This window comes from Dermacentor variabilis, chromosome 5, assembly GCF_050947875.1.
Source record: "Dermacentor variabilis isolate Ectoservices chromosome 5, ASM5094787v1, whole genome shotgun sequence".
Taxonomy (NCBI): Eukaryota; Metazoa; Arthropoda; class Arachnida; order Ixodida; family Ixodidae; genus Dermacentor; species Dermacentor variabilis.
This window is the reverse complement of record NC_134572.1, coordinates 154,452,317-154,480,000: the sequence shown is the minus strand read 5'-3', so window position 1 is coordinate 154,480,000 and position 27,684 is coordinate 154,452,317. Positions and strand designations below refer to the sequence as shown.

General features: G+C 46.7%; 1 protein-coding gene across 4 annotated transcripts in view; it reads right to left on the bottom strand.

Annotated features, from left to right (window-relative positions):
• The window catches only part of LOC142583265 (uncharacterized), a 135,831-nt gene that overhangs the window by 38,238 nt on the left and 69,909 nt on the right, over positions 1-27,684 (bottom strand). For all 4 annotated transcript variants that reach the window (XM_075693652.1, XM_075693653.1, XM_075693655.1 and 1 more), the window contains 2 exons: positions 10,144-10,250; positions 4,088-4,320 (listed from right to left, as the gene is read on the bottom strand). In XM_075693652.1, coding sequence (XP_075549767.1) covers positions 4,088-4,320; positions 10,144-10,250 — 340 coding nt within the window. The remainder of the gene's footprint in view (positions 1-4,087; positions 4,321-10,143; positions 10,251-27,684) is intronic.

Genomic DNA, 27,684 nt, shown 5'->3' with positions numbered 1-27,684 from the left:
CACCGTTCGTGTGTCCGGCAGCGCCACTGTTCCCGGCAGCGTCACTCGACTTGCGGCCGGAATACCTATCGCCACCAACATCAATTCGCCCATCAGTTATAAAAGAGCAGGCGTGCACGGAGGCGTTTTGTGGGCCCGGCTGCTGTGCTTCAACACAGCACGCTAATCCGCTGATGTTCTACATGCAGGTTAGTAAATCATACAGTCTTTTCACGAAGCGTTCAAGTAATTACTTTCTACTGCAGCTGCCGGGCCCACATTGCTGCATTTCCATTGTTGTTTAGTGTCGTGATGTTATTCGCTCTTTATTGTTGCTGGCTGGCGACATCGAAACTAACCCTGGACCTGATAGTCAAGCCGTACTAAAAGAACTTCAGAGCCTATCCGCAGGCCAATCGCAACTGATCACCGAGATTCAAGGCCTCAAGTCTCAGTTACTAACAACTGACAAAGCAATATCCGATCTGAGCGTGCGCATGACGAACCTGGAGACCCACTACCAAAACCTAATCCCCTTGCGTTCTGACATAGAAAGCGTGAAGAGTGATGCTGCCCGTGCAGCACACACAATTCAGAGGCAGGAAGCGCGTCTTGATGATGCCGAGAATCATTCTCGGTGCAACAATCTAATTTTTTATGGTATTGATGAATCCTCAGGGTCAGAGTCATTCGCGCAATCGGAGCACATAATCATTGACCACTGTCGCAAACATATGAGCATCACTCTTGACCCAAAAGAAATCGAGCACGCGCACCGCTTGGGCAGTCGTGCAGCTAATCGTAACCGCCCCATAATAGTGAAGTTCACCTTTCATAAAACAAAGTATCTTGTTCTCTCTAACGGCCCTAAATTTAAAGGAACAAACTTCAGTGTTGGCGAGGATTTTACGCAGCCTGTTCAATTGGCCCGCAGACACCTTCTTTCATTCACAAAAAGCAAATCGGCACCTTACTCCCTGCGCTTTAAAACTCTGTTTATGGGTAATAAGCGCTATGTTTTCGATGAACGCACACAGAGTGTGAAAGAATTGCAATAGCAGCCAACTCGACGCGGGAAACGCCCTACGGTATCGACACGAGCTAAATTCTACTTTTCCGTAATATTTGCCAACGCACGCAGCTTCCTCCCTAAACGCGATATTCTGTCTAACCTCGTGTTGTCATCTAACAGTAATTTGCTAATAATAACCGAAACCTGGCTCACTTACGATATTACCGATAGTGAGGTTCTTGCTGACCTGCCGAATTTATGCCTTTTCCGGAAAGACCACGAAATCTCGCGAGGTGGTGGTGTGCTAATCGCCGCGCATCACCATTTATCGTGCACGCTTGCAACCATTGAGACTGACTTGGAAATAATATGGCTAATCTGCCGCGCTTCACCACAGACTTTTCTCTTGGGCGTTTGTTACAGACCACCACATAACACTCCTGATTTTTCGCATAAACTTAATAATATCTTGAGCAAACTTAGTGAAAAACACCCTAACGCAGAAATCCTGCTTTTCGGCGACTTTAATTTTCCGCAAATCAACTGGACTAACAACAGTGCTTTAATAATAGGCAATGAAGCTGCTACAGAATTTGTTAATGTGTCTTAATTTCAGTCTAACTCAACTTGTGCTAGAGCCTACGCGGGTTACAAAAGACACATCTAATGTACTCGACCTTATACTAAGCAGCCATCCTGACAGTCTATCATCCATAACTTACCTCCGTGAGGTAAGTGATCAGAAAGTAATCCATGCCACCTTCACCTTTCAACCCATGCGACAACGAAAATCTAACAAAACTATATGCCTATATGATAAAGGGAACTACGAAGCTATTAATTACGAGTTAGGTGACTTCTTTTCAACTTTTGAGACATTATTCCATATGCACTGCCCTCAAGAAAACTGGACACTATTTAAAAATAAAATTAGCGAACTCGTAAACAAACACATACCAAGAATAACTATGCACACTAATCAAAATAAGCCATGGTTCACCAGAGCTTTAAAGAAGCTTGAAAACCAAAAGAAACGTCGCTTCCGGCTAGCCACGCGTCTTGGAAGCACCGAGGCTTGGTCAAAATACTACACGGCAGAGAACGCCTACCTGAGTGCCCTTCGCACTGCTAAAAAATCTTTTTATAACGTCGACCTGCCCAAGCTGCTTACTCAAAATCCTCGGCAGCTCTGGCGCATTTTAAATCCCCAAGAAGCTCGTACCATCAGCGTGACGAATGCAGCAGGCAACACCACCACGGACGCCGAGTGCGCTGATATATTCAACACGGCATTTTTTTCCGTGTTTACAAAAGAAACTATCACTCCAGACTTTCCACTGCCTACTAACATAACATCACATATGCCACCCATTGTATTTTCGGTAGATGGTATACTATCAATCATTGAAAAAAAACAAATTATGTACTTCTGGTGTAGACGAAATTAACTCAAAGATCCTAATGAGTACTAAGCATATATCAGCGGCATGTTTCACTGTGTTGTTCACACAATCATTGTCTACAGGTACCTTACCGGATGATTGGAAAGTGGGAAAGGTCGTTCCAGTATTCAAAGCAGGTAACAAAGACTCCCCCCTAAACTACCGCCCCATTTCATTAACTAGTGTTCCTTGCAAAATCATGGAACATGTCATATACTCGCATATCATGAACTTTGTAGACTCGGCAAACTTCTTTCATCCTTCACAACATGGTTTCCGTAAAGGGCTTTCGTGTGAAACACAACTAGCTATCTTCCTTAATGATATCCACGTTAATCTTGATAACAACGTTCAAACCGATGCAATCTTTCTAGACTACTCTAAAGCCTCCGACACAGTGCCTCATAACCGCTTGCTAATAAAATTGTCTAGATTGAACTTGGATCCTCTTGTAGTAAAATGGATAAAAGAATTCCTTACTAATTGTTCCCAGTTCGTCTTTGTCAATAACGTCTCCTCCGAACCCCTCCCTGTCACTTCAGGTGTCGCACAAGGCTCCGTCTTAGGACCGCTTCTTTTCCTAATATACATTAACGATCTTCCACTGCATGTATCTTGTCCTATTCGCATGTTCGCTGACGACTGTGTGATTTATCGTACGGTGACTAACATCTCTGACCAAGCATCTCCCCAGAATAACCTTAATAACGTGCAGAACTGGTGCAACCGTTGGCAAATGGCCTTGAACCCTAACAAGTGCGAATTTATTTCAATTTCCCGCCGTCGTAATCCTTATCCCTCTACTTACACAACTGCAAACGTCCCAGTAGAATCAGTTCTAGCCTATAAGTACTTAGGCGTAACCCTGTCCCACGACCTTTCCTGGAATGCGCATGCGACTAACGTAATCTCGTCACCAAACAAGTCCCTTGGGTTCCTGAGGCGTCATCTTCGTCATGCTCCACAGCACGTCAAACTACTCGCATACAAATCATTTGTCAGACCACAACTGGAATATGCCGCCGCCATCTGGAACCCTCATCAAACATATATCATCAATGCACTCCAGTCGGTTCAGAATCGTGCGACTAGATTCATCCATTCTTCATATTCATATAACATCAGCATTTCACACTTAAAGGCACAATCTAGCTTGGCATCTCTTGCTTTTCGTCGTCGCATCGCCACGCTCTCTTTATCACAAATTTTTTTACAGCTCACTAAACCGCCCGCCTTACGTCACGCCATCATCTTCACGCATGTCACAGCGCACCAGCCACCAACTCCAAGTTTCTCTTCCTCGAACACGAACTGTCACTTTTCAATCATCATTTTTTCCTCGAGCTGCCAAGGACTGGAATGACCTACCCATTAATGGCGTGCCATTACATGTCATTCACAATTTCTAGAAACTGTCGAAACTTGTATTTCGTTGTAACACCTGCCTTTTGTTATGTTCACATGTTAACCACCCCTTATGTAATACCCCGAATGGGGTCTTTAAGGTAATAAAATGAAACGAAATACATACATACATACATACATACATACATACATACATACATACATACATACATACATACATACATACATATATAGCCCCATGAAACTGCGTGGAGTACCTTATAGAATGCTAAAGCATAGAAAAGCTAACCTGCTTGACTGAACGATTGCCACGAAGGACTCGTGGCAGTGCACAACCAGTTTCGGTTTGCCAGTGGTGCCACTTGTAAGTGCCATGTAGCAGATCTGGTTTTCTCGATACTTGGGAGGAGGTGGCATTGCGCCTCCTTCATCGTGGCCCTTCTTGAGCAGCTCATTCCATGTGATTACCGTGTTCGTTGCGCCAACCATATTATGTGCCGTTTCGTCCAGTGCTATAATGTGCTGCAATTGAATCAACAGACGAATGTTGAGAATGCGTTTGTCAGGAAGCATGGGTAGATAAATTTATGCGTCGTAGCGCAGGAAATCTACTGAAAATTATAGGGATGCACCTTGGAGCTATAAGATGGGAAGGAGGGTGGAGGCAAAGAAAGCTCAACAAGGTCCGACATTACAACTTCTTAATCATGTATTAAAACAGCTTGATAAGGCAATTTTGTAACCACCTCTCCTAAACCTTTAAACGTCCACTTTAATATGCTGGCTTACAAGCAACGTGAGTTAACACTGTTTTGTGTCACCATTATGTTTTAGCAAGACTTTGCTGACACTGGAGAGTTCTGTAACAAGCAGGTTGGCTGCAAAATATTGATGTGCTCGTCCTTCAAAACTGTGCATGACATATATTTTGATTGATTGATTTATTGGTTCATGAGGCGTAATGTTGCAAAGCGGCATCAATTTTTTCCGCTCTAGACACCTTAAAGTGATGGTTCCAATATTATACTGGCCATGTGGCCGCTGACGACGGAATTGTACGTTTGTTCAGAGCCTCGTTAGAAATCTAATGAAGACTTGGTTTATTACAGCTGCATGGAAATGAAAATACACGTGCTTCGCTGTCCGGCTATAAAAAATTGTACCTTCATTACCATTAGCGTCAAAAGTATCCTTTAACGTAGAGGGAACCCACGCTGGCCAGGAGGTGCTGCGGTATTCATTTATTTATTTATTTATTCATTCATTTATACCGCCATCTGATACCAGATCAAAGCAGGGTGGACATGCTTAAATATATATACAAGCATGTAAACACATACAAATTCATAAGTGCGTTACTCAAATATGCTGACCTCATTCGGTGAAAACGCGACCAAAATGACACGGTATCGTCAACTCTGAAATAGGCGCACTTGTATCTGTGCTTGCTAGCGCCCGGCGCACGCAGCTCATGCTCTTTTTGTGGCAACGCGCGTTCCGAGGAACGCATGGTCTCCGGCGTTCAAGTACGCCGGCGCTGGAACCCTGCAAAATTACAGTTCTTTTACATATAGATAAGCTGCAGCTGCCGCTTCCCGGCCACTGCAGCTTGTACGACCGCGATTGTTACCGAAAAACGCTTGAGGATGTGGATGCAGGGAGGCGAGCGCCATCTGATGGTGCTGCAAGGAACCGAGCGGCGGACACGGCGTGTGCCTTTCGCTGTGATTGGTTGAGTTTCCGGTCGACGGAGACAAAGAAATCCCTAGATCCTAGTTACATACAGTTCGACTGTGAAAATCGTAAGGGAAGACACAGATAAAAGAACAGGAGGGGTGCTGTGTCAATCAAGCTGGAAACCCACCTCAATGTGACAAGTTAAGTTGCCGGAACCATTACCTGTTACGAGGCGTCTAATCTGAAGGACTTGCCAACAGCGGCTTCTTGCGCAAAAGGTGTAAACAGGCGGTAGCAAAAGCAACTTGTTTTGCGGTTGCAGCAACGTCGTTCTAGCATTATGGCTATCTTCGCAGGCTACAAAGTGGTTAATCTCGTAGTCACAAGACTGGTTTATACTTAGGACGGCTTAACCCTTTGCCTTCTTGCATAAACTATGAACTGCTAATGATGTCAACCGAGACTGCGGTTTGTTGTACGCTCGGCGAGCGCTTCTAAGTCAAGCGGAGAGGCTGGCGAGGACTGCGTACCACTGCTTATTGGACGTCCCTAATCGAAGTAATTATGCAGCGATATTACCCAGGCGAAATTAATCGGAAATAGGAGAAAAAAAATGCTGATCTCTTTCACAGGAATTTTTCATAACGCGAACCTGAAGCGTGTATTCTTAGAAGCACATTTACAGATGCTACTTCATAAATTTGCGCTGTCTTTTATTACTGTGGAAGCCTTAGATGACCCATGGGTCGAAAAATCCGACTACCATGCGGCATTATGGCACCAGATTTCAAGTGACCAGTGGGCATGCACAAAACATTTCGGCACTATCATCAGACTACACGTATATATAGTGCCGAATGCCATGGGCTCCCGTGCTTACGCTCAAGACCACGATAGTACGAGCTACCCGCTCATACTATCTAGAAAAAAAAAATTGAAGTGACATCTTTAACACTAAATTGCATAAATGATCCGCAGTGATACGCTTAATTTGTGAATTAAGTGTTGTAAGTGTTAAATGTGAGTCTAAGCCAAATTACGTGAACGATTAGGTAATTTCAGTGAAGTAATGCAGTAATGACATTAAAAGGCACTAGAGGTAATACGTTTAAATGTGTATTAAGAGGCGTTAAATGTGAATCAAAGGTAAGTTATGGGAATGAGATGGCTAATTAGGTGAAGTAAAATGAAATAATTGGGATCAAATATAAGTTAATGCGAATCTAAGGCAAAAAAAGGGAATCAAATGTCAATTATGAGTCTTCCGATATCTATCGCGACCTATCACATGGTCTCTAAGTGTACATTCGGTTAGGAGCGCCACAAAAAAATGCAGAGCCAGTACACTGCGTGAAGGTTGATGATCAGCGGAGCTGTATATATAATCATAAGTATGTTGATAATAGTTATGTTGATTGAAAATAAAAGACACATAGCACAATCACTTTCATTTTTCAAGTTATTTTGTTTAATTAAATTGCATACTGAACGATTTTCTTTATTTTTAACGTTCTTTTGTTTGCTTTCTCCGTATTATTATTTCGTCACCAAGGTCACCATCGCTTTATGATCACTATGATATAGGGCCAGTGGCTCTGTGGCGCCACTGAAAATATTCTTGGCCAATGTGAGGTCTATACACGAATCATCTTGCATCGCAGTCCCACAAATGTTGTGTAACATCAAATGCCGAACCCTTCCAAGAGAAACGCCACGAACCACTATCCGTCTGGCCGAGACACATCTATGTTGAAATCGCACACAATTACGATGGATGTGAAGTCGGTAGGGGTTATCCAGCTAAAGGTGCATATGGTTGGCGTTTGCGGCTCTGTCTTCGTCCGTATTACGGGCCGCCCACCGCTGCCCCGCAAATTCCCGCTTCTGTTCACGATGGTGTTTTCGTAGGCGCGCTGTTCTTCTGAAGACCTCACCTCACGCGGCCTACGCATTGCACGAGTGGGGAGGAGCTGGGGCTGATCAGGTTACGTGGTTTGCCTATAGAGCCCGTAACGTCAATCTACAATCTACACTAAACGGCGTCTATTCCGCTTTTACTTTCTTTATTACGATATTTTTTTATCACAACACGTTTTGGTACTTCTCGCGATTAGATGCTGCTGGGGCATGCCTGGTTATACGCTTTTGCTTTATGCTTTAGTTCCTTTAGCTCTGGGGTGACCGCCGTCTTTTTGGCCTCAGCACACAAACCGCCAGAACCTAGCGTACACCAGCTCCGCTGTAAAAACCCGTATGATGAAGTGGCGTCTCGTATAAAGCGTGGCACGGAAGGTGTGCACCAGTTTGTCTCATCCTACTGAACGAGCTGTGTCACGTGATGGAAAGCACGTCCTCGGAGGACAAACAACTTAAACCTACAGCGAAAGAAAAGAGAAGAAATGAGAAACGAAGTAATAGGAAGTAACATCGCAACTGAATGAGGATGTCAAAGTAACTTAATGAATGTAGCTAAGCGAGCGGGCTTTCACTTTCATTCTCGATCTTTAGCGTATGTTAATGTGTCTGTAAACTCTCAATTACAGTTTTCCTAGAGGTTCGAAGCAATGGCAGCGATAGTAAGCGCGCGACGCCTGTGCTGCTGCGCCGCGTAAACAGCTCCCCGGAAGCTACCAGGCGTCTTAGGTGTATCCGAGGCGACGGTAAGTGACTATGCGGCGAAACTACGTCTTTAGAGCTCTGGCAGCAACGCACACGCGCACCCCAATACTCGTCATCAAAAAGTAAGAACACACGCATTCAGTTAGTGCGATCACCGAGTGGCATTTCTGGACCAAGTGCATGCGACCATGTAAATAAATATAAAAAAATGTGGCGAAAGAAAGAGACTTTAGCGGTACAGGCGCACCGTCTCCTTCCGCCATGCACTGTCCAACCACTCCTCCCAACCCCCCCTATCCTTCCTTGAGCAGTCCCTCCGTCCGCCGTTCATGTCGTCCTACGGTTATTTGACCGTCCCCGCTTTCAGCTCCCACCACCTGACAAAGTTGTGTCGTGTCTCCTGAATGCCAGAAAACTGGCGTGATGATGATTCCGTGACTTTTGTATAGAGACAGATTGTAACTGTAGATGCAACTCAGTAGTGCGTGTTGCTCGGACAATTAGTTCTAGTGAACTATTTCAGGACCTGAGTCCTATGGCCACTAAGCTATATGGCCACATACGTGGCTATAGGTTTTATGGTCTACCCGCCGCGTTGGCTTAGCGGCTATACAGTTGCGCTGCTGTGCACAATGGGAGGGGGGGTGCGTAATCAAATCCCGGCCGCGGAGGCCGCATTTCACTGAGGGCGGAATGGAAAAGTGACCATGTCCCGTGCATTGGGGGCACGATAATGATGAACTGGTGGTCAGAAGCCAAGCCGCAGTCCCTCACTACGGCGTGCCTCATTATCCAATCGCGGTTTTCCCGCGTAACACCTCTGAATCAATTTTATGCTTTTACCGAATACTGCGGGTCGCACTTCTTGCACATATTTTCCTCTGGCATATTTTAGCGTATCATCGTTCTTTCAAGATTTATATTTCGTGTCCACAGTTCCACCTCATTAGCCATTGGCGTAATTTTATTACATGCTAGTTTTACCGTTTCTTTAGGCTCATTTGCAGCCAAGTCACACCTACATGTCGTAATTTATCGCTCCACTGCAAACTGATAATCACTGGCCTGGTGCTCTTTGGCTGTATTTGTTTTTTGTGCCACAAAACAGCTCATTCACCATTATCGTTGCAGAATACTGCGATTAGATGCTATCTTGCATGAGTTTCATTGTACGACTCGTTGGCTTTGAGCAACAATAGCACGAGGTTCCCTAACAATCTTTAAAGCCAACTATCTTATCTCCAAATCCACCTCTAAATTTAAACGCTTTCAGAGAACATTTGTAAAAATGAACTGCGCTATATTTCAAATAAATCAAAATGGATTACGAGAGTCTTGTCGACGCCTAATTGTCAGCCCAATAAACATAAACTCTTTTTCGAACTCCAGGAAATTAGCGTACTGATGATTGTGTGCCGTACGCACATGGGACAGAGTTTTTGCTGGAGCTCGACAGAGCACACTTTCATGCTAAAAGATTCCTTTCAATTCGAAGCTCCAAGCACTCCATAATGACAATATCCTATTAAACTAAATTGAACAAGTAACATAAGAATAATAATTCAATGGGCATTTCAGGCTAGCATCTGAGAGGTGTAATTTCACTTTCTTGCCATATTAGCACGATTTTCCTTGCAGCATGGTTTTATGTTGCTTAAAAAAGGGACGTACAAAAGCAAGAAAGTTCGTTGACAAAAGTCGTAGCGGCCTAGTTGTTCCTATGACTGTTAATAAATCGTGTTCTTCGCAAATAATATATCTTTTGTTCGGCGAGGAAATGCTCAGAGGGTTTATAAATAATATTGAATCAGTCAAAATGCACTTCGTTTTCCCCTTTAGCGTGTCTTTGTTAAATTTCGACATTGTTTGCAAAAGTTCGACCAACTCCCACCCCTCGTCCTTAATGTTTGTTGTGGTGATGACACAATTGAATTTACCTCTATGAAGCTTTACCTTCTGTACAAAAATATTTTGATGGGAGATCCAAGCAACAATTTAAAGCCAAGATGGAAAAGATTGTTAAACGTGTCCAGTATTTTTGGTGCCTACCTTTATAGAAACGAGTCTGCGCTGCAGCTCGAGAGCCTCTTGGACCCGGTCTGGCTCACAGCAGACGGAAACTAGCGACAGGGTTTGCATTGCGTCAGCCAGGACATCTGCATCGGCGCATAATTCACTGTCGATGAGAACATTCGTTGTGGGCGTAGGCTGTTGGCGAACACCAGAATACAGGCATAATATGCGTATGCATTTAGGATTTGAAGAAAAACCCACTGGAAACAATCTGTTGTTCAGAAGTAAATCTTATCAGTCGTGGCAGGAAATCATTCTCCTGAGCAATGATTCATCCATGTTCGCGCGTGACATATTCAGCAAGAAATTTAAGCAGGAACGTTGTTCATTGACTTTACCAGAGTTAATCCTTGCTTCTTGTTTTTGAAGTGAAAGCTTTCAAACAGGCAAGAGTAGGGCTGTCTTAACGCCACTGAAGCTGATAAGACTTCGGGCGGCAAGAGAAGAACGCATGAGCGAATAATTTCAGCATTAGTTCCCTTTTACTTGCGCTGTTTAAAACACCAAATCAATTTCGAAAACCTTTGCAAGAAAAACGAAGAATATGCAGAAAGAAAACTAGTTTAATAACTTCCCAGTTTAAGGAGAATATGGTTACAGAATCACGTGCTCAGCACTTTCGGTAATAAGCTCAGATACATGGAAAAGAATTAGTGTGCTAAGGTCTATGTTGACGAGCTTTATGACAGCATAGTGCCGGTACCACACGCCTTGGAGAAGACTGCTGTGGCAAGCCACTGTGGAGCTATTTTGGATACGCTCGGTGACGGCAGCTACCTCCGACATTTCGGTGTATACCTTTACGTCCTTTTTTGTCTTTTTCTTTTTCGTCGTGTTCTTTTTATCCTAATGAAAATAATACGCAATGTATGACTAAGACAATGTGACATGATAAACTGGACGCAACAAGTATAACTTGTTGTCGCCAGTAAAATTATGGGCGTTTACACTTTTTGAGATACATATGACGTACAAGAGGCTTCAGACAAGAGGCTTCGCGAACCAGGCAAAAACCGGGTAAACACTACCAGCGGAACTCGATACGCATCGAAAGAACCAATAGTGAAGAATTTCTTTAATGACACGGGAGTATTCTACTACGATTTGTCTGACAGCTCGTAAATAGCATTTGGGGTGGTACACTCAACCATATTTTAGTACATTCACTATCATCGGCCCAAACTACGGGGTTGGGAGTGGGGGGTATTCCGTAGCCTGAGCCCCCTTCGATGTTTTCCGGAGGGGTGGCAATGCTGAATCCTCCCCTCCCCTCCCCCCCCCCCCCCGATTCCAGAGTGTGAGAACCAGAGTTCTGTTACCCACATCATTTGAGGTTTCTTTTGAGTTGCCTCTGTCTTTTCACTTAAAATTTTATTGAGGCTAAATGCTCACTGCATCATTGTCGGTGCGGCGTGCACAGCTTTTAATTCACACTTTCGCTTTCTTTCTGCAAACCCTGACAATAAGTTGACTAGCACATTAGAAGCACCAGCGGCGGCTATCTCCTCCGCATTTTGTCACTTCAACGTTCTTTTTTAATTTTCACTCTGAATATCACGCACAAACACAGTATATTCAGTGTATACATAGGACAAAGTTCATTAAAATTTTGCAGAGAAGGAGGTAGCCGCCTAATAATTATTTTTAATGGTATTGCTAGCATATGCCTAGAGAATGGATATGTTGTATGTAAGTGTATAGGTGCTGTATGTGCACCTCGCTTCAAATTGCTTTGCGGGGGTTTTTAAATCCTGAATAAAGAAAGCCTGCAGACTTCAGTGACCTCTTCGTTAGAGTCTGTTATCAAAGACGTGTTAAATGCGCGTGAGTTATGTGGCACAGTATTGCTTCTGTCCAGTAGGCAGTGCATGCTAACCACTAATCACAAAAAAGAACTCTTATAAAAATTGGCCACACTTATTAGGAATGGAAACATCACCACTTGCATGCAGGGGTCATATATATATATATATATATATATATATATATATATATATATATATATATATATATAGTTTACTGAACAACCGAAATGAAGCCAAGCCGGAATTCCCTCAAAATCAGATAGCAGTCATGCGCAGCAGTGCTCTGCTAGGACTCACAGTCGAAGAAATATTAGCGAGAGCGAAGTATAAGACATTTACACGAAGAATAAATCTAACCGTATAAACACGTGCAAGTACCGAACCCCAAACTTGACAGCCAACATTAAAAATAGATCCAACCGAGAAGCAATCGCCTTCGGTGCGCTAATTCCCATCACGCTCAACCGGGAATTTTCCCGCGCAGCGCACTTTCGCGCGTCGCCACTAGATGGCGAGAGGAGGCTATTGCGGAGGATTACGGCGGATTTCGTTCGCGTAGCGGAATAAATTAGGTCATATCGCTCTGTTTCATGTAAGGCTCGTCAAAATTTTGCCAGGAAGGTGCGGCATTACACGACTTTATACGTTAGTTATATGGGCCTTATAAATTGTAGTAAACGTACACTTACTAATTAAAATAACAAGCATAGTGTGTAAAGCACGGACCATGTAAACCTGTAAATATCTCATTGGATGACTACGAGCAATCGCTGTCACAATGCTGGCATTACGAAGAACGACGTTCTGCACAGTCGCGATATTCACCGCGATTCCACAAATTGGATTCATCATCTGCCGTACCCACTATAGTACGGGCTCTGCCAGGGATCTCCAATTACCACTTTCACTTAACTTAGACTATGCTATCTGCAACCCTAGGGGTACGAAAAGACAGCCCGAGAAGGAAGACACTGTGCATGAACTTAGCAGTCATCCCTGCTCGCCCTGAATCATTGCACCCACCAATGATCAACAAGAACTAGATGCGGCCCCCGGGCCGCGTAAGCGTCAGCCGCGCTCACTTATTCGCAGCAACGGCAAGGATAGAGGAGAACACGCACACTCTCCTTCCCATGATCGCGTTTGATCACGTGATCTCCAACTAACCCGAATACTGAGCGCATGGGAAGATAAATTCCATCAAGCCTTCGATCCATTTATGCTCACTGTTACGTGCTTTTTCTCGCACCCAAGATGCATGAGTCGCTCTTTCATATGGCATTTGGACTTTATACGAAATATCACGGCGACGACGAGAAATAAAACGAGAAATAGAAAGAAGGCGTCGACCTCGATCGCTTCTACCGTGGTTGCGGACGTCGCGATCTGCACCGGTTACAAACACAACCTGGGCTCCTATTTTGTAGCGACGCATTATGCCTTATTTGACCCGCCGTGCTTGCTCAGTGGCTATGGTGTTGGGCTGCTGAGCACGAGGTCGCGGGTTTGAATCCCGGCCACGGCGGCTGCATTTCGATGGGGGCGAAATGCGAAAACACCCGTGTGCTTAGATTTAGGTGCACGTTAAAGAACCCCAGGTGGTCGAAATTTCCGGAGTCCTCCACTACGGCGTGCCTCATAATCAGAAAGTGGTTTTGGCACGTAAAACCCCAAATATTAATATTATTATGCCTTATTTTATGCTATTCTTATCATCAACCACACACGGCCGCCTGATCCCGTTGATAATGTTGGCAGACCGTCACTCTGACCACTGGCCAAGCGCGAAAATCCCGAAAAAGCATAAAATCGGAAAAGGCATCGTTACAAAGCACCGGCCCTGAGCACTCACGACTAAGCCAACAGTGGGCGTATCGCTTATCGGTAGATCGCCAGAACACGTCTGATGCTGGGAAGCGAGCGTATCTTGCCACCTTTAAGGCCAGAATACATGGAGCTAACATGCAACGAATAGTCGGCGTTCGGCGCCCGGCGGCGTACGCGAGACGCGCGGCGGCGCAGAAAACGTCTTTCGCCGCCGATCTAGCTGGCGCAGAAAAGTTCGTCGGCCGTCGACGATACCGGAAGCGGCAAACGACCGGCGCCCCAAAGCGAGCCAATCAAGTCTCACTATCCGCCCCGACTTCCGACTAGGCTTCCCCGCTTGTCCGTGTATCCCGATGCCGCTCTATCGTTCACGCCTGTTTCCCGCTTTTCGTATTCATGGCATCCAAAGCGGCGCGGCTGGTATGCAGCGGCATCCAAAGCGGCGCGGCCGCGCGCGCGTTGAGCCACAGAACAGAGCCGCGGAGTTGGAGGAGCTGAAAGTTGTTCACTCGCCCAGTGTTGCCACAAACGCATAGCATCGCCGCTTTCTTTAAACTACATCGGCACATGAATGCCTCAAACACATAAAAAACACTAGAAATCATTTCTAAGCAAAATTTTACGCGTTTTTAGAGTGTTCCGCAATTCAAAAGCGATAATAGTTGTCGTTAAAGTTCTTTTTCTTGTCATGTTTTTACTACAGCGCATTTGCCTCCTCTAGCCGCACTGATAACAACGCAGCGACGAGCCGGCGGCGGCCGCCGTGTCTTCGCTCCATGTAGCGCAGCCCGACGAACATACGGCGTCGCGCCGCGGCAGATTTTCTGCCACCCGATCTTCGTCGGGAAAGTTTGATCCAAGTATTCTGGCCTTAAGCACTGGCGGAAACACAACACCAGGTGCGCGCGGACACAGCGCATGAGAAGGGTCATGCCATCTCGTATCGCACGCTAGAACTCGGCGCGGATTGCCTCCAAGATAAAGTGCGCTACCCGCGTGTGCAGTGCTCTTCATGGCTCACGTACAGCCAAGCGCAGTCACACAAAAACTTGGACAAACCGCGCGCTGAGCTGTCTGATCTGGCATAGCTGTCTGAATGTGGTTCCACGTAACTGATTGATTCGAAGAACTGTTCGCTCTCTTTCTACTGGAGGGGGGCACTTTCATGCACGGTGCGTGGCAATAAGTCTTGATAGAAGAAAGAATTTGGGAACTATCGCATAACTCTGACCCGTTTTGTACCAGGGCGAGACAAATGGCCTTTCTACAGTATATAGTATATCGTATATACGGCATATGGTCTTTCTACAGTAAGACATACATGAGGTTTTCAGTTGGTAAGAGTTATCACGCGTTAATTCGAGGCCAAGAGGTACTGAGGGAAGTTTCAGGTAAGTGAGGCAAACTTCAAGGCAACTACCCGGCTTAGAAAACAATACGTTTGGCTGCGCTATTTTATAAAAGTCGCTAGTCAATACTGTGCATTTTCCTTATTGATTTTGTTTCGTCATATGCTATATCAGCAGCTCAATAACGGAATACACGCTTTCTCTATTTGCTGTCTTGTCCTTTAACACTTTTGAATAGAACGAAGGAAGAGGAAGAAGTGCCCAGAGCTCACTGATGCTCTGGATCTGTAGCTGTTATGCAATTTTTTTACGTTTTTCCCATTTTCGTGAGCTTCACTTTATGGAAGAGGAGCAAGAAGATGTTGTTGTTGTTGTTGTTGTTGTCCTGAGTGGCCGTGGCATATACCCACAGTGGGGGATTGGCCAAGAATCGGGTGGTGTAATTAGGTGCCTAAATAATAATGATAACAAGGGAGTTACCAATTTGGGCGTGTGAGTTAAAAGTAAACGTGTTGTGTTTGGAGAAAAAGGAAATAATCAGATGAAAACCGGGTATAAGATAATAATAATATTAACAATAATAGTTAATAAAAGATAAGAAATAAAAGAAAGCTATGGTTGGGAGGGAGAACGATCAATCTAACATGGAAATCGCTTGGTTTCAATTAGGTAATTTTGGATCGCCAAGCAAACATTTATGTTGCTGAACCCAACAATGGAGGCTCCAAAAGATAGGATCACAGGCACTGATAAAGTTAGACCAATAGAGCGAAGCGGGATTTCGAGTAGTCGTTTTCTTATAATAGAAAAACGTCTGCAAGACTACAAGAAATGGTCGATTGTCTCCGCTTCGCCACAGAATGAGCATAATGGTGAGGGGACCAGACCAGACCTGTGGAGGTAGAAGTTCAATGCAGGTATACGGCAGCGCAGCTTTGTGATGGACACTTCAATTTTCCGTGTTCGGCAAAAATCTCTGTTCCAAGGGTGCAAGAGATGTCCGTAATCCACAGAGTTAGTAATTGCGGAGCCTGATACTGACTGTATAATGATACTCCTGCGAAACCTAGCTGCAGTAACATAAGCAGTCAAAGGGCAGCAAGGAAGAATCGGGCCACTTATTGTTGCCTTGGCTAGAGAGTCTGCAATGTCATTAATGATTAGTCCTTTATGGCCAGGCACCCAAATCAAACGCACGCTTCTCAAGTAACCAGGTACCAATGATTGAAATGTCCTCATTACGCGAGAATCACTAGAAGCAGTAAGGGATGAGCACAATGATAAAGAATCAGTGACTATCACGGCTGACGTAATTGATGGTCCTAATTTGCGTAATGCCAGCACCACGGCCATGAATTCGGATAAAAAAATCGGTATGAAATCTGGCAGCCGAAGAGAAAATGTCCAATCGAGAATCGGGGAAAATATTCCTACACCTGACTTTTCTTCACATTGTGAAGCATCTGTAGCAATTACAACGTTTGTTTGAAGGTTTTTCAGGTGATCTTGTAATATACCGTCTAGAATGCGGTGTGGAAGTAATTTTGCATTATTAGGAAAGATGTGATCAAATTGAATATCCGTGGCAACAGCTCTGTCGGTAATAGGAAGAGCATCGCATATGCGCACGCCCAAACAATCAAGTAATTTTTGCACGAATATAATTTGCGGATTATGTAGTCGCGGCCAGATGACACCGAAAAACAACGCAGGTTGTGAAATAAAGATTAGCTGGGGATGACGCAGTGGTGATTCGTAAATCCTTAAGAACGTCTGCACCGTCAAAAGCCGGAACCTGCACGAAAGTGGCGGGACACGGGATTCTAGATAAAGAATAGAATTTGCAACAAATTTAGGAAGACCTAAACACAGACGTAACGCTGCTCTTTCTAAGAGGATTAGAGGACGGGACATGTAGGCTGGAGCTCCAGAGAAGAGCACGCAACCAAATTCTAATACAGGGCGAACGTACATACGATATATCATTAGGAGTGTATCTCTTCTCAATCCTATTCGACGACTGCTCAGCCTACGCAATATGCCAATTGCACGGGTACCTTTCCCAGTCAAATGATCTATATGTGAGCGCCAGTTGAGAGAGGCGTTATAAATAATTCCAAGGTATTTAACAGATTCCACCTGTGGTATGTCTTGAAGGTGGTAAGACAATGAAATGTGCACTATGTCACGTATCGGAAATACGAGATGTTCCCACGACCACCTGAACAAGTTCAGTCGTCTTCTTCATCGCTCACTTTTGGACGACGTGCCTATGGAAGCTCGGACCAGCTCGATTCTGGGATGAGCTCCGCGCCAGAAGCCATGGACTCTGACGGCGCCTACACCGTAGTCATGGGACACAGTATGAAGAAGATGCGCCATATGTCGACTGAGACGACTTCATCGAATCAGAGTGAGCAGGAATCCTTCATGGTTTCTTACATGCCGGTGTGGACGTCACGTAGCATGAACTCCCCCAGCAGGCAGTTTCTAACCGAATATTTTGAAAGTGTGGCTCTGGGCAAATCAACGAGATCAGGATCAACACTTGCAAGAACATCCTGACAATATATGTGAAAAATTCCCCAATACTCGAGCATTTTAAGACCATTCCACAGTTAAGCGCAATCCCCGTCTGCTCATTAATTACTTACGGGAAGGAGACAACGACTGGTGTGATTTCCGACGTGGAGCTTGACATCAAGCATGCGGACCTCAAGGGTGTTTTGAGGTCATCGCTGCGCATTCTGCAGATTCACCGCTTGGGGAACTCCCGATGTATGAAGTTAATATTTGATACTTCGACATTACCAGCATCTGTCAAAGTGGGCTACGTGATACACCGTGTACTACCATTCGTTCCGAGGCCCGTTCAGTGCCGGAAATGTCTAAAGGTAGGACACATAAGCGCTGTTTGTAGAAGTGAAGCCACCTGCTCGCGTTGCGGTGAAGAGTATAATACCATCTACTGTGATGCGTCTTCATTTAAATGTCCCAACTGTACTGGCTCTTAGGAAGCGACTTCGAAGGAATGCCCAAAGATGAAGCAAGAAGTTCATATTCTTCGAAAAATGGCGAGAGACCAACCTTCACGTAAAGAGGCTGCTCAATCTGTTCGCCAAAGTGACCGACGATCGCGAAAGAGGCGCCACAAAAACATTTCAGAAGTACATAGCGGGGCACGGGCTCCACGACCACCTCTGCCTGTGCGCGCATCGAGGACGGTAACGGCGCCAATGCTAATTCCAGATCGATGACAGCACGCGTCAAGCATTCACCTCCACCGGCTGATAAATACACGGAATGGGCGTTGCTGCCCTCTAGGTCCACGGCCACGCCAGCGGGCCCTAGTGATTTTCTGCGCCATGAAGCCAAGAATGATACGGCCAATGAAACCGGTGGCACTACGGGCAAGCAAGGAGATGGACACAATGAGAAGGAAACTGTACAGGAAATGCTGAAGCACATGGTGAAGTCAATGCGTGTGATTCTTCGTGGTCTCCAGAATCAGGCCGCTAAAAGTGTCCTGCAGCTGCTCGCCGTGCTGGAGCCGCTTGTTACAGCTCTTTACATGCTATAAAGCTTTTCTTTGGCGCTTGTGCTGCTCATGCAGGCGAGGCCCACACACCAGCTTCGTCCTAGCGGCTTTAAGTTCACTTGAATTGGCGGCTACTGACTATATACGGAACCAGATAGTGGCTTCATGAATTAGCTTTCTGAATGTTTATTATCAGAATGTTGAACTTGCTTTCACTGTTGCACATTCCTCTTTCTATGTAATTATCATCCCTCATCACACCTTTATGTCCCTGTTTCCCCTCCTCCTGTGCCGAGTAGCAGGCTAGAGCACGTTGGCTGAGGCCGACCTCTGTGGCTTCATTCAAATAAATTATCTCTCTCTCTCTTTCCACTTTTGAAATATCGCTCTCTTCTTACTTATTTATTTGTTAGTTAATATGTTGTTTATTTGTGCGCTTGATAGTTCAGAAGCCTATAATCATTTACGCCACCACCGGGAAATAAGGGAAATCAATGGCAAAGGACCTGGTTTGAGGCGTAATAAGACTGCTGCCCGTTATGGAGTCACATTGCTTCATACTGAAAATTCTAGTCAGAAGTTGTGTCCAGAAATTTTCCTATTATGTAATTTTTTAAAATATGTTATGTCATCTTCTCAAATGACCTTTCGTGAGGAAAATATTTCTTGATTGTATCTATGAGCCTTAAAACTTCAATATTAATAATATTTGGGGTTTTACGTGCCAAAACCACTTTCTGATTATGAGGCACGCCGTAGTGGAGGACTCCGGAAATTTTGACCACCTGGGGTTCTTTAACGTGCACCTAAATCTAAGCACACGGGTGTTTTCGCATTTCACCCCCATCAAAATGCGGCCGCCGTGACCGGGATTCGATCCCGCGACCTCGTGCTCAGCAGCCCAACACCATAGCCACTGAGCAACCACGGCGGGTACCTTAAAACTTTCAGAAGGCGTACACGACTTTTACCACTGATGTGTATTTGTGCGACCTAATCCTAACAAAACGTCGGTTCCATCGAATCGATATCCTGCCGCCAAAAATTTGTTCTGCACCGCCCGAAACCAGTCGGACTACATCCGTGAAGTTACCAGGAACCCGTGAACATCATTATTATCCAGGTGGGCCAATTTTTGGCAGTGCTACGGGACTGTATTCTTCAACCACGCGAACGCCGTAGGCGCGGTAGCCGCGGACGCGGCACCAAACGCGGCCTCCATGGCTCTCGTACGGGGCTATGACCCAGACAGCATGTGAGAAATGGAGCTTTCGACCGCGGAGGCGCCAGTTTTTGATGAAACTACGGAGTATACCATCCAGAAAAATTGGAGGACGCTTAAGCTTCGCCTTCAAGAGTGGAAAGCGACAGCGTTCCCGTCGACCCGCCAAGAGGTGTAAGACAATGGGCTACGGCGCAGCAACTACGCGTCGAGCAACGCAGCGTTCGGCGCGACAACGAAATGTGCGCCTTAGCAAGCGACGCACGCCTGAGCCTTAGAAACAACTCTTTCTAAGGCAACACCGCGTTCACTAGAGGTGCTTTTGTACCGCTTTGAAGCATCGAACTCGTGCCTCAGTGGTAACGTCTCCGTCTCACACTTCGGAGACCCTGGTTCGATTCCCACCCAGCCCATCTTGCAAGTTGTTTTTTATTCATGAAGCGCCTGCTGGGATTTATCGCTCACGGCCAACGCCGCTGACACCGTCACCTACGCCGACACCGGCTTTTCTGCGACACGAGCTCCTTAACGCTGTCGCGTTAAACAGTTGGAACGACGGGAGCGAGCAACCTCGACGCGCGCCCGTTCCGAACATCAGCGCAGCCACGGCAGCGACAGTGACGGCCATGTCACCACTGTGGCTCTTGGCAAGCAAGCTTTAAGTAAACGCTGGAAGCCACAAGTCATGCCGAAATTCTGAGCGGAAGACGCTGTGGTCATCATCAAGCCAAAGGGAACTCTTAACCTCGCACAATTTAAGGGCAGCAACCAGATCGGGGAAGCAACGTACGCTGCCGCCGGCATTCCGCGGGCGTCGCAGGCGCTCGCTATTTGGCCGGCCTGGGACCAGAATATAATTATTATTGGCATCAAGAACGCCCAACTCATTCGTCAGGTCCTTGCGATCGAACAGCTCCAACTTGGAGGACAGACCCGAGTGGTTCAAGCCTACCTCAAGTCATCGGACAACACAAGCCGTGGTGTTATTCAAGTGGATCCCACAGCCACTGAAGCGGATATTACTCAAGACATTTATTCGCCAGAGACTCCAGTAGTAGGAGTCCGAAAATTAGGAGAGACCAACGTAGCAGCGATCACGTTCGAGGGCCGGAAGGTGCCTTTCCACGTTTATTATTGGGGCGAAGCTGTGCCGGTTCGCCTCTACCGCAAGACGACGCCAGCCTGTCCCCGCTGCGGCACGATCGGACATCGCGCCGATGTTTGGCGTAATCCACAGGCCGGTCGATGCCAGGCTTGCGGACAGACGGATCTAGAAGAGGGCCACGAGTGTCAACCCAGCTGGCTCATTTGCCGGGGCCCTCATGCCACGGGATCAATTCAGTGCACGCAAAAGTACAGGAGAGGCGGTGCTGGAACTGGGGCCAACCAGAAGCCCGTCAATGGAAAAGCCAGTCAGCAACATCACTCCAGGAACGCTAGAGAGAGCGAAGCCCCCGACCTGCAAGCTCGGACGCAGGGGGTGACCCTTCGCCTCGACCGCATGCAGGAGCCTTCAGAGGGGGCCCTAAAGGAGGCGGTCGTCCAGCAGACAAGCACGATGGGCCAGAGCCAGAACACAGTCCCGGAAACAAATCGAGCAGCAACAAGGTGATCTGGGCCAGTGTGGTTGCCTCCCCTCCCCTCACGTTGTCTAATGAGAGACTTAGGGCTGAGAACGAAAGGCTCAAACCAGAAATACAACAACTTAGAGAGAAGACGGCAGCGAACGATACAGGAAACTCTAGAGCACTTCAGGCACCCTCAGCTCAGGCGATAGAGGAGGACAACCCTCCCCCGCTGCCATCAGGTAGTGCGACTAAGTCACCCCCTCGTACGTCAGAATTCGGCCGAGGAGCGTCGGGCGGCAGCGTAGCGTTGGCGGCTGCACCCTCGACAGAGGAGTGTACGACACGCACAGATGTGGACGGAATTACAAAGAAATTCAGTGCATGGATGGAAAGCATGGAAAAGCGCATGCGAGAGAAAATCGAGAAAATGGAATGTCGCATGCTACCAAGCCTACAGGCTAGCGTAGAAAGAATTGAAGAGACGCTAAGCAAAAAAATTGAGCAGTACTTACAAGGAATCACAGAGCAGACAATTCATAAAATGTTAGAGCCGCATCTCTCAAAATTCCACGCTTACGAGATTAGGATTGACCGTAAGTTACAAGAATTCGCTGAATGCTCGCGCACTAAAACACCCAGATTGACAGGAAAAATGGGCACCAGGCAGATTGCGTCTGATGATGCGCTTGACCTGACTAAAGAACAAGGACTGACCTCTTACAGTTTGCAATATGACTCGTCAAACTAAGTTAAGAATACTACAATGGAACTGCAGGGGTTTTAAACGTAAGCAGGCATCTCTGCAACAGTATGTGGACTGTCTAGATGAGAGGCCGGATGTAATCGCGCTACAGGACGTTAATGTGGCAGTTAAACTCAGGTCGTACAGTACGCATCAAACTAACACTTCGACTTGCATGCTTGTACATAAAGACAGTACGGCTTCAACTATAGACCTCGAACTTAATGCTGAAATAGAACATGTGTTTATTCGTATCCTCCCTAACACTCGTTCCAGTAAAGGGGCGTACGTACTTAACATATACAGCCGACCTAAACACAGGACAGCAGTCTTCGACGAAATTTTTCGCAAAGCAATGCAGGCTGCAAAAACTGCGCCTCTCATTATAATGGGGGATTTTAACGCGCACAGCTTTCTTTGGGGTTACAACAACGAAAACGTAAAAGGCAGGAAACTGGCAGCAGCAATATCGGATATGGCTCTTACTATTCTGACGGACCCGCAGCATCCTACAAGAATAGGCAACAGCGTTTCAAGGGACACATGCCCCGATTTAACGCTAGTCAAAAATGTTAAAAATTGCGAGTGGCAAAATACGCACGAAACCTTAGGCAGTGATCATTATATACTCCGAATTTGCCTAGACCACCACAAGCATCGTAAACACAGGGGACAAGCCCGGCTTACGGATTGGTCGCTTTTTCGAGAGTGCAAGGGTCCTCAACTCGATTCGCCCATTGAAGATTATGAGCAATGGGCTGAGTCACTTCTAGCTGCCAGAGAGACAGTCACGAGAACGCTGCACACCTCAGAGGATGTCCTGGCAGTCGAGAACCACGTTCTCCACCTCTGGGAGGCTAGGAGAGGCCTCACCAGAAGGTGGAAAAAGCAAAAACACAATCGCAAGCTTATAATCAAGATCGCTGAAATTACACGACAAGCGGAAGAATACGCGTGGACCTTAGCCAAAAATAACTGGCTAATCAAGTGCGACTCATTGAGAGGTGGGCTTGGCGTCAAGTCGACGTGGAGCCTCCTGCGATGCCTCATCGAACACAGCAAGACGAGCGGAGAGCAGCCGCGGAACCTCAAGAGAGCCCTCCACGGCTATGAGGGTACAGATGAGCCGATGGTGGCAGCCCTGATGAGCAAATACCTCTGTACGACCAAAGATGACGAGCCTGTGTTGCAGTATCAAGGCAAAGATAATCCAGAACTCGATATAGACTTCGAAGTAGAAGAAATACAGGCGGCGCTACTAACCATGAGAAGAGGTACGACGCCAGGACATGACAAAGTTACAGTCGGCTTGCTCGCCAACATGAACAAGCATATGCTAGGCCAGCTGAGGGATTACATCAATGAGTGCTGGAGAGCTGGCAAGCTGCCCCTGGCGTGGAAATCGGTAGACGTCAGCTTTATCCCTAAGCCTGGCAAAGAGGTAAATATTAACAACCTCTGTCCGATTTCGCTCACTTCGTGTGCCGGCAAGCTGTTGGAGAAAGCAGTACATGCCAGACTTTCAGAATATTTGGAGGAAAACGATTACATGCCCCACACCATGTTTGGCTTCAGGGAGCGCCTATCCACGCAAGACGTACTGCTGCAGCTCAAGATGGAAGTCATTGACCCACCCAACAAACGCAGTAGCAGAGCCATCTTAGCCCTAGATCTCAAGGGCGCTTTCGATAATGTGAAGCACTCAAAGATCCTGGAGAACCTGCGGAAGACACAGTGTGGAAGAAGGACTTTTGAATACATTAGAGACTTCCCACTAGACAGGCGGGCTCATGTAAAAATTGGAGATTTTAGGTCAATTTTTTTAGCCAATCCCTATGGGCACCAGGGGTACGCCACAAGGAGCCTTCCTCTCCCCTCTGCTCTTCAATGTTGCTCTTATAAATTTGCCTGAGCAACTCGATCGCATAGAAGGAATTCGGCACGCCCTCTATGCAGATGACATCACGGTCTGGGTAACGAAGGGCAGTCTGGGGCAGATGGAAGAGGCGCTCCAAGAGGCTTCGACAGTTCAAAAGTATGCCGAGGAGTGCGGACTACGCTGCTCTCCGGAAAAATCGGCACTTCTAATCATGCGCAGACGAGAAGATGAAGCCCCGGTCAAAATTAAGGTGCACGATGCTGCAATCCCTGAAGTGGAGCCAATGCGCATCCTGGGATTACTGGTTAACAACAAGGGTGTCAACGCAGCAATGATTACTCAACTCCGTACATCCTGCGAACAAGTAATGCGAATGATCACACGTATCACCAATAAAACGAGAGGGATGATGGAGAACGACTCTTCGGTTGGTCAAAGCCTTTATACTCAGCAGAATTGTGTACGTAGCACCGTACCTTCGGATGAGGATGTGCGATTTAAAACATTTCGATGTCATGATCAGAACAGCATATAAGAAGGCACTAGGACTGTCGGTCAAAACATCTACAGAATGCTTATTGCATTGGGGGTGCACAATACAACAGATGAGATAATTGAGGCCCACCTATTAAGTCAATGTGCCAGATTGGCAGGAACGAAAACGGGACGCAAGGTACTAGAGGACCTAAATAGCAGCTGTCCTTACTATACGGCAACAAAACAAGACATTCCGAAAGAGTGGAAGGGCAAATTCGCGACACTGTCCCTTCCTAAAAACATGCACCCAGAATATCATCAAGCAAGGAGGAGGGCAAGAGCCAAGAAGATGGACCAGATCTATTCTAAATTAGAGGGAGCCTTCTTTGTGGATGCTGCAGGTCCGGTGGGAGGAGTCTTCACAATATCGGTGGTGCATCAAGGGAAGACGGTCAATGGACTTTCTGTGCGGCACGGGGAAATTGCAGAATTGGAAGAGGCGGCGATCGCCATGGCGGCTTCGCATCCTAGTTCAGAATACATCACTACAGACTCGCAAACTGCATATAGAAATTACACGCGGGGCCGAATTGCACCGCTAGCTTGCAGGATCCTCAAACAATCTGGGGTCTTTGCTTCGCACAAAGAGCTGATTTGGGTGCCAGGTCACGAGGGTGTAGAGGGAAATGAGCGTGCACACGCTGCCGCCCGAGCTTTTCTCCCCCGGGGTCCCTCCTCCTCCCTCCCCGAAGACGCGTACTTCCCAGTGCCGTTAATAACTTATGCAGACGTATTACATTACATGCGCTTATCGCGACGAAAATACCCGGGCCCAACTAAGGGATTGACAAATCACAAGAATGTCATTTACGAAGGTTACACACACTGTCATTTAATAACCCAGTCAAGCTACATGCTATTGAGTCACAATATTTTTCGGCCGAATGTAAATTCTGCTGGCAGAAAGCAGATTTGCACCATATGGTATGGCCTGTCAGGCTAATAGTGCCTTAGAAGCTATAAAACAGCCAATGTGGAAAGGATGGGAGGCAGCCCTGTCCAGCTCAACCCTCAAGGACCAGCGAGCCTTCGTGGAAAGAGCTAGGGCGGCGGCCTTAGCCAACGGAATTCCGGAATAAGAATCCGACCACCCTTCTCCTAACTCCCCTCTCCTTTTTTTCCTTAAATAAAACGTTTTCATCATCATCATCCGAGAGACATAGAAGTACTGAGTGTTGGGCGTGTTGGTTCTCCACAATTTAGGAAGATTGCCTCAAACGACCAGGGTCGAGAGAAAAAAAACACGGACAAGCGTATAATGCGTCCGCCCACATTTTCCTTTCTCGTCTCTCCACTGTGAAATAGACGCTGTGAAACTCAAGTGTCTCATACTATGAGATTTTGTAACTGCTCTTATAAGGCCATCACTTCAGTTAACAATTCTTGGGTAACGGCACTCCGCAAGATCATTGCAAAGACGGACAACGCTTTACGCCTCGTTCGCAGAAATGCAAACCCGCACCGAGGTATGAAGGAAAGTAATCTCCTCGGGCTGGTCAATGCCTTCGCACTGTGTCACTTCACGTAATCAATTTCTATGCACAAGTGGTTCAGAGCGGAACGAGACAAGCTCAACGCTCTCATCCGCAAAGTAGTCAAGAGGGCTGTCGGGCTACCCATCAGGACCCATACGGAGGATCTACTGAAGCAGGGGGTGCATAGCAGTGCCCAGGAGATTGACGAACACGAAGAATGCGCGCAACTCACTCGCCTGATCACCACAGCGACAGGTTAACGCACCCTCGAAGAGCTAGCTGGGTTACCACCCTGCGGGATTTCCGATGGTCAGTACCCCGATCACTAGGTGCATTCGAGACAAGTTTGAAGTGTCCCCTGTGCCCCGAAACGTCCATCTCGTCCACAACGAGGGCAGACGGAAGGCCAGACCAGCAGCCATCCTCAAACAGATCAAGCAACGAGACACTGGAACAAGTCTTGTCGACAGCACGAAGTACAGCGATGGGAAGACCTTTGCCGTCGTTATGGTCGACTCCAGCGGCAAGATTTCCAATAGCGCCTCCATTCGCACTTCAGACCCCAGAGGCAAGCCGCGTTCAGCCTCGCCCTGCTAGATGTTCATGGGTCCGAGATCCATAGCTGTTCGATAACGGAAGTTAGGGCTTTTCAAAAGGGTTGCATCGCCAAGAAAGCTGCTCGTCTGCTTAGCAGCTCGAGTCCATGTGCTCTCTCTTATCCTTCAATCCACTGGCTCCCCGCTCACGTAGGGTCGGTCGAGGGTGCTCCCCTGAACTACAATGAGTCTGCTCACAAGGCTGCCCCTGACTTCACCGAGTGCTCTTCCTCTGAAAGGATCGCCGACTCCCCTCCTCCCTACGGCCACAGGGACGCTCCCGCTAGTCACACCGATATTATTAAATTCTTGTACATGCCTAGAAGGGTATTTCCACCCGCTGACTGCAAGTTGAGTAGCGCGCAAGCTTTTCGCTAAGACTTCTACAGACCAGCACACATGCGTGTCTGTCCGTTCTCCAAGCGGCTTACCCCGACGTGTATCGCGACGACGCATGCCCGTCCTGCGGGCAGAACTTCACTCTAGCACAAATGCTGTGGTAGTGCAGGTGGACGTACCCCATGTTCATCAAGGAGGAGTGGGACTCGCTTCTGCATAGCCCCGCTCTAGAAAAGCAAATACTGACTCACCGGAGCGGCCGCGACCGGGCCAGTGGACTAGACCCGCCAGTCCGGACGTGGGACTAGCCGGGTGCGCGACAAGTTCGCGTCCTCACCGGATCTGCCATAAAGTTTCCTCACTCAATATATATATATATATATATATATATATATATATATATATATATATATATATATATATATATACATATAATTGTTACTTAGGAAGACGCAGACGAAAAGCTAAATGCAAGTATATTTAGAAGGAGATATGCCGCAGGTGGTAGGGCTCTGTATAGCGAGAAATGAGCTTCGCTGAAAGTCCGACGTGAGGACAGGGCGACCACAGGAGCACGAGCGCACCAGGCAAAAACTGTAGATCAGGTTGGCGTGCGTTGTACTGACGCTGCTGAGTGGTT